Source organism: Oculina patagonica, chromosome 4 (assembly GCF_052425735.1).
Source record: "Oculina patagonica isolate OP01 chromosome 4, crgOcupat, whole genome shotgun sequence".
Lineage (NCBI taxonomy): Eukaryota > Metazoa > Cnidaria > Anthozoa > Scleractinia > Oculinidae > Oculina > Oculina patagonica.
This window is the reverse complement of record NC_135761.1, coordinates 9,009,252-9,016,775: the sequence shown is the minus strand read 5'-3', so window position 1 is coordinate 9,016,775 and position 7,524 is coordinate 9,009,252. Positions and strand designations below refer to the sequence as shown.

The 7,524-nt window shown below is 40.5% G+C and overlaps 1 protein-coding gene across 1 annotated transcript; it reads left to right on the top strand.

Moving 5' to 3' along the window:
* Positions 1 to 152: 152 nt before the first annotated feature.
* LOC144649386 (uncharacterized) lies at positions 153 to 4,282 on the top strand. The gene has a single exon (XM_078508872.1). It carries the CDS (start codon positions 708 to 710, stop codon positions 2,787 to 2,789), a length of 2,082 nt encoding a protein of 693 aa, XP_078364998.1. The 5' UTR covers positions 153 to 707; the 3' UTR covers positions 2,790 to 4,282.
* Positions 4,283 to 7,524: the final 3,242 nt, after the last annotated feature.

Here is a 7,524-nt window from a genome sequence, read left to right as displayed (position 1 = left end):
CAATGTATGCGCATTTTAAAATTGGTAAACAATTTTTATCACGCACTGGTGATCAGTAGTCAAAACAGTACTGTTCTAGTTGCAAGTCGGGAGAGAGAGAGCTACGTTGTTTCACTGCATGTGCTCGGTCATGGTTTTAGTTATGAAGTAGCACTGTTATGCCTAAAAAGAGTGGCAATACAGAATTATGCCGTACTCAACATTACTCAGTTTAATCAGTTAACGAAATTGAAAAAACGTTGCCAATAATAATGTGCTAAATATTGATCCTTTTTTCCCATCTGTCTCGTAATGAAATTGCTGAGAGGATAGAAAGATGTTTTAGGTGTTTCTTTGTTTCGATGGAATGCACGTTTTCATGTACAAGATTTACTTGTAGGTGATAAATAAGTGTGAGTTTGCCAGCTAATATCAAGATCTGTATGAATTTTGATCACGTGACAAATATACTCGAGATAACGCAAGGTGAATACTAAAATATAGTTTGCTTTGAGGACGAAACAATCTAGTTGTTAAATTAATGTGATTTACCCGTCAAAACATCTGGCCAAGTGATAAGTTTATTGCCGAGAAAAGGTATCGGGACACCCCCTGAAGCATTTTGTTATGAGTGTCACGCGATGATTATAATCTGAAATAAATACTGGATACACGAATAACAAATTCAGAGTTGCTTACAGACGGAAGCGCTTTTGAAATGAGTAATAATGCCTTATAATCCAGACATGAGCCTGCTCGATTCCTCTTTGCTTTGTGAGTTCTTGACAGACTGTGATCTCCCTGCAACTGTACAAATTGTCGAAGGATACGATCATGAATACGAGGAACAATCGTGGTCTCAAGGCGAAATTGTCCACTTGCACGCCATGAAGGATGTACCTCAGGTTCTAGCTCTTGACAAGAAAGGAAATCGCTTTTGTATCCCTTTAAACTACCCGGAGAAAATATTTGAGAGTATTCCGAACAGATGCGGCGACGAGTACAAAACTGTTGAAGAGCTTATTGCTGACTTTCCGAAATATGTTCGCTCGCTTGGGAACATATCTCGAAGTGGGGTCAAAGTCGGGGACATACTTCGTCTTGTAGAGACATCGCCAAATGCTGCTGGCTACATGGATCTCAAGTGCAGTGTACAAGGAACAACTCGTTCAATAACCCTCTCTGGTGACCAGGTTGGACCTTTTGAAACTCTTGAAGACGTTAATCCGACTACTATGCGAGATGTCATTGATCAACACCTCCTTCCTACACGAGTGCGAGTTCGAGTTGGAACACAACCACTCGGTGAAACAAACATAAACAAGAGGACGATGTTAGAAGGACTTGTTACTTTAAAAGAAATAGTACAGGAAAAAGTTTTAATAGTTTCTACCTTGGTTGGAAAGGATTTAAGAGTTGTGAAACTTCCGATTGACTTGGAATTAAGAGTCCAAAAGGAGAGTTTAAACCTTGACCAAAAGCTGTTCACCGAAATTTGTCTACTAATCGAAGAGAAAGTGAAAATTGAGTCGACAATCTTAAGCGGAAACGGAGAAGCATCTTGGAACTTTGATATTGCAGATATCAAACGAGACATCGAGGAACCACAAGCTGACGACATCTACGAAGAGCTTATTCCTCCTGTTCCACCTAGAGCACCATTGAAATTAAATGAATCAAACTTAAAGCAAAATACAAAATTAAAAACAACAGACAGCGAAACTCGATATGCTCCATCTCCCAAGCGAAAACCTCCAAAAAACACTGCAAGTTCTGAAGTTCAAAAAGGAACTGAGAAACCGGGTCCTCCTCCTCCAGTTGCCAAAAAGCCCAATGTACACAAAGAGAAACCTCATCAATCAATTCCGCCATTGGCAATTGCCAACACAACAAACACCACGCCACAAAACATCGAACAACACAATGAACCCCCAAACTCAGAAGTAACATCTCACCACAACAGACCTGATTTGGCAGGAGACCACACAGGATGTATCAGTGGTACCCAATCTGTTTCACCTTCTAAGCCAACACCTACAAATAAACCTATCAAGCCTGTTGTTCCAAAGGAAAGCGCGAAACCGGTTTCTTCTCCACTTGTCAAACCGAAACCAAATGGCTCTAGACAAAAATCAATAGAACGGGAACAGCCACCAAGCTCCCACCACTGCACTGCACCGCCAACAGTAATAAACAACAACACCGGACCTGATGAAACAGAGGAGTACTACGACAGTATCGAGAATATTCAATTTGCTTCACCTCCAAAGGCAAACTCTCCAAGTAATTCTGTCAGTCCTGCCGTTTCGGTGAAGGAAAGCGTGAAAAGCGCTCCTCTTCCACACGGCAAACTAACGCCAAATGTGATCAAACAGAAATCAGAAGAGAAACAGCTGCTAAGAGCCCAGAACCCTGCTTCACCATTGCAAAATTCCAGCAGTTTCAAGACATGCGAAAGTAAAGACAACCCAGACAACCCAACTAAGTTGACTTCGCAAAACGCCGAATCACTTAGTAAAGCGGAAATGTCAGCAGTAAGCGAGCGACCTGATAAGGCAGAACGCAATGCTGGAGTGGTGCGGGACAAAGGCAAAGAACTTTTGAAGGACATCTCGGTGTCCGAAGTCTCCGGATGGCTAATGAAGCTTGGCTTAAGCGCGTATGTGGATAGATTTGTGGAGGAGTCGATTGATGGCAACTTTTTACTAGAGCTGGATACGGAAATGATGCAGTACCTTGGAATTTCAAATCCATTGCACAAAAAGAAGCTCATGATGTTTATTCAGAAAGGTTGGACTCCAAAAAAATAAGCTAAAACTTTATTTGTTTCACTGACATTATTTTGTGTAGAAAAATCAAAGTTCTTACCACACCGATGTTAATTATGCAGTTGGCATTCGTAGAAGTTGGTTGTTATCGTATAGACCGAAAAAACAACATCCAAGCCTGCACAATGCCGAGTTAGCTATTTTTTTATAACGTACTGCGAGTAGCTATAAAGATCATAAAGCCGAATTACTAGGATTGTTTCGGATTGTTATTATCTCAACAACTCATCCACTTATTCAATAATCATTGAAGTTCCACACAGTGCTAGCTAAATGTTTTTCGTTTCAGCTCACTTAGTTCGAAAGAAATTACTGAATTAGGCAAGAATTGTCATATGGCCGAATGGTCATAATAAAGACGGGGGGAGAGGGGAAGGGCGAGGGTTGATGGGTTGGGGGAGGGGGTGTAGGAGAAGCGGAATGACAATAGAGGTGTACAATATATGTTTGATCAGACATGATTTGATTCAACAAAACTCTTTCTTATTGTGGTTTAACAACAAGATCGAATGGTTTATTCCTCAAGTAAAAGATCAGACAGACACAAAATTTTGATGAGACAAAAAAAAAAGCGTGAGACCCCCGGAAGCAATATTTTGATTGACGTACGCGGTCAATATTGAAAGGCTTAGATATAAATATGGTACCGATTGGTCAGTTGACAAAGACGTTATTGCGCAGCATGGTGGACCGCTGTTGCGGAACCTTTTGACTTTTGGACTGACTTGAGAAAATGTCTGTCGAGGTTTAATTTACTTTGAAGGATTCCTGAGAAGCTGGTAAAGCTTTTTTTGATTATTTCATGTAATAATGTGCGACCTATAAATATGACCAAAGTTACTGTATATACTAAACAAGGAGAATGTATGTTCAGTATAGTTTGTCCATTGCATAATAATGTAAAGTAAGCTAATTATGCAGTTGAAACATCAGTTTTTTTCAAATAGGCTTGTGTAATCGTATCTAGCTTTGAGTATCATTTCACTAAGTTAACTTTCTATCCGCAATTTAGAGATTATTAAATCTATATTCACCTTGTTTTTACTTAATTACAAGTAGCAACACTTAAACTAAGTGAGGATGATTCATTTCCAATTGCTTAAACACAGCTTAGTAAGTTTTCTGATGTGTTATTAACTTGTACTATAACATTTCTACTCTCTACAGATATTCCATTACCAATGGCAATATGCATTCAAATATGTTTATACGATTTATCGACTTGAACTTATCAGCTAGGAGATCTCAGTTGCAATACAGGAAATAAATAGACATGCTGCATAGCTGAACAATATAAAGAAAGAATTAAAACTACACTAAAATAGCTAGCAAAATATTCAGTGAACTAGAAAAGTGGTAGCCAAAATAAACATTGTAAATGAAATTCTATAGAAATTGAGGAAGTAGGGTAACACTTAAACTGTACTTCATTAGAAGGTTTTAAACTAATAAACAGATTTCACTTACGACATAAATGTATTTTGTTTACTAGAAACACAAAGGTATATCTGGGTCGCTAATAAATCATATTTGGAAGCTGTTCACAAACTAAAATGCAGATATATCAACAAAACGTTTAAGAGAATCCAGAATTGGAACCTATACGCTAATCTAATATGTGAATGGTATTTTTAAACTATTTTGCCTACGTGGTAAAGAAATCAAAGGCATACATACAGTTTTCGTCAGAAATCACTCTTTTAAAAGACGCTCACAAGGAGATACATTGAAAGGAATAAACAAAATGCAGAAAGTTTTGGCTAAACGATCAAACACTTTTATCTAGCATCATGTTGAATAAACTTGGCTAATCGCTTAGCCGCGGCCCTAGTTCGAACACTTTCATTCAACACTTAGAAGAAAAAAAAATACTTTGATCATTTTGCTAGGGCAAAGAGAAAGCGAAATTAAATTACATCTGTATATGCCAAATTAACACAATAATCATCGACTGAAGTATAACATAAGAAATTGTTTGCTGATCGATAGAGACACCGTACATCAACAAGGTCTCTTTCAAACGTGTCAGCATTCTTAAGCCTTCTAAGCCCTGATAACCTTTTACTCCTGACAAGAAAATAGGCGGAAGAAAGGTATATACAGTCTTCACTGTTAATGCTAGGATGATATCAGACCCGAGAAACAGTATCTGCAGACTGTACGCTGGCCATGCCATACTTCAGACAATGGTCGAGACCGACGAGACCGGCGTGTTGGAGCAACTGCGGCTTGAGAAGTCCTGGATTAATTGCCTGTGAACACGCTCTCTGGTCGAGGATTAGGTGAAAACCCTTCTTCTTCAGATTGGGAGCCTGCACGCAGGCTATGGATCAACGATAGGCAAAAGGGTCCGAGGGTAGTTTAAAGAGGTCTTTTTGAAAATATTTCGAATAAGGCTTGTTAGAGATTTTCTTCTTTAAGTTTTACCTCGGTTGCGCTTTTCTTGCTGACGTTTGGGTGCGTTTTCACTGGTTATCTTTATAGCGGCTAAGTGATTCAACTCGACGAGGGCGAGGTGGTGGTGTCTCGTCATCAGCGTCAATATTGGATGGGTAGATTTGCTCATTATGTATCGGTTCAACAAAGATATAATCTTCGTCAGAGTCACTATCTGAACTAAGGTATGTATCTTCCTCGTCATCTTCTACATTGTATTTGCTGTCTTCCTTACAATCATGAGGTGATGCCCCCTCAAAATTGGATGGGCCTTCTTTCGGTGCCTCTAACACATCGTCATTCATCAGGTTTTCATACGTTGGAACAGGTCTGCGATTTGGCTTAGGCTGAGGCTTGGGTTTCGGTGGCAGAGGCTCTACTTCTTCGTACTCATGGTCAACATCCACCACAGGGTCTACAGTGGGTTCTTCAAAAGATTTACAACCATTTTCATAGAGGTTTACCTTTGTGTGCTCAGTTCCGTGGTGGATTTCTTCGCAGATTCTGTCATAGTCTTCATTGCCTATCACAGCTTCACGTGCAGGACACACATTTACATCCATATCTATTGGGATCGTTAAATCTGCGACCGGTGTCATATCGACGTCACGAAGTGTTGCAATAATTGCTGTCGGAGTGCCCTGTTGAAGTTCTTGTAAAAAAACTGGGCCGAGTGACTGGAAGTCAATGTTGTTGCTGTTTGCATCTTGTGTCGTGGTGTCGCAGGATGAAGTGAATTTCACTCGAACAGGAAGCTCAAACGAGTGCAGGATGTCTTCGAACTGGACTGGTTCTCTACTGGCTAAGGGTTCAAAAGCAGCTTTGACATTGAAAGGAAGATTCACAAGGTACTCAGTCCGGCCATAAAACACACATTGCAGAAACTTAACATGGTTTTCTGTGACGGTCCTTCTCGGTTCCAAGATGTCTCCTGCTCTAATGCGCAACGAAGGTGAACAAGAATAAACTTTAGCGACACGAATGAACTTGAAATCAGCCGAATGAGTCCAGGAATCCACAACATCTTCCACGCTGTCATACCTGTCCTGGCATAGTTTAGGAAGTATTTCAACTTTACAGGGACTATTAAGTGGTAGAAGATACTCCTTGTGCTCGGCGTCTTCTACGAGCAGGTTTTGAGTTCGTTTTATGGAGTGTAGCATAAGAATGTCATCTGCTGAAAGTGTCTCACCATCGTCCTCGCTATAGAATCCGTCTTCGACTTTTACCAGTTGCGGAAGATTGTAACGGGCTACAAAAGTCTTCAGGGTACAAGATTGATCACTCCAGCCGATAGTTTCAGTCTTAAAACCTTCCATACTGCAAACTCGTCAAGTCAGACAATAAAAACTAGGACTCGGCTCATTCACGTCAGTCATCTGTGAAGATGGCAATGTATGCGTCTGTCTGAGAATGCCGCTTTGATCGCAACCTCTATGACCCTTTTAAGCTTGATTGATTTTCCTTTATTACTTAAGTACATTGTACATTATCTGATGGGCAGGTGACGTGACCACAGCGCGTTTCAGCGCTGAAACGCTGCTGAATCGGTCACGTGGTTTTTTAAGGCTGTTGTTTTTCACAAAAGTGAAAGCAAAGTCATTACCTGTCGTTATTCACTTTAACGTGTGGCTGACTCCTTTCTAGCGTATTTCCCGCCCCCTTCTGTGCCTGTTGCCAGGATTTTCGTGGGTGCGTTAGTGCGGCGTATGCGCGAGGTTGTAGGGGAGGGGAGGGGAAGCGAAGGGGAGGGGGTTTGGGGTAACCTCTCCAGCCCGAAGAAGTTTGAAAGCTTTTAGAGCTTATTTTAGGACGGAAATTTGCGTTTTAAAAATCGCTGGGTTTCTATGCGGACGGACACTGTGTCTGAACAGCTAAAAGTTGTTTGGAGCATACAAGAATACCACATGGAAAAACTCTCACAAGTCCTTCAGTCGTTTGACAAACATTAAAGGTCTCTGCGCATTCTCTAACAACGTAAAATACAAAACAACCCAACAATATGGGCTTACACTCGGAAGGACTTTTGCGTCTGAGTTTTATGGGACATTATATTTGGGGTGGGGGGGGGGGGGGGGGGGGGGGAGGAGGCCTATTTCGATATATAATAATTCTTACGTGGCTTCGAAGGAGAATAAAACAAAAGAAATCACATCGAGGTCCACAGATAAAAAAATATATTTTTTATTTTTTTTCTTCGGTCAAGTTAGAATTTTGCTGTTTTGACATTCACCTATAATGAAACAAGATTTAAGTACATAGCAAACACGGCCAGGAGACG

Coding starts and splice junctions, on each gene's coding strand:
- LOC144649386 (XM_078508872.1), top strand. CDS start 708: ATGCCTTATAATCCAGACATGAGCCTGCTCGATTCCTCTTTGCTTTGT.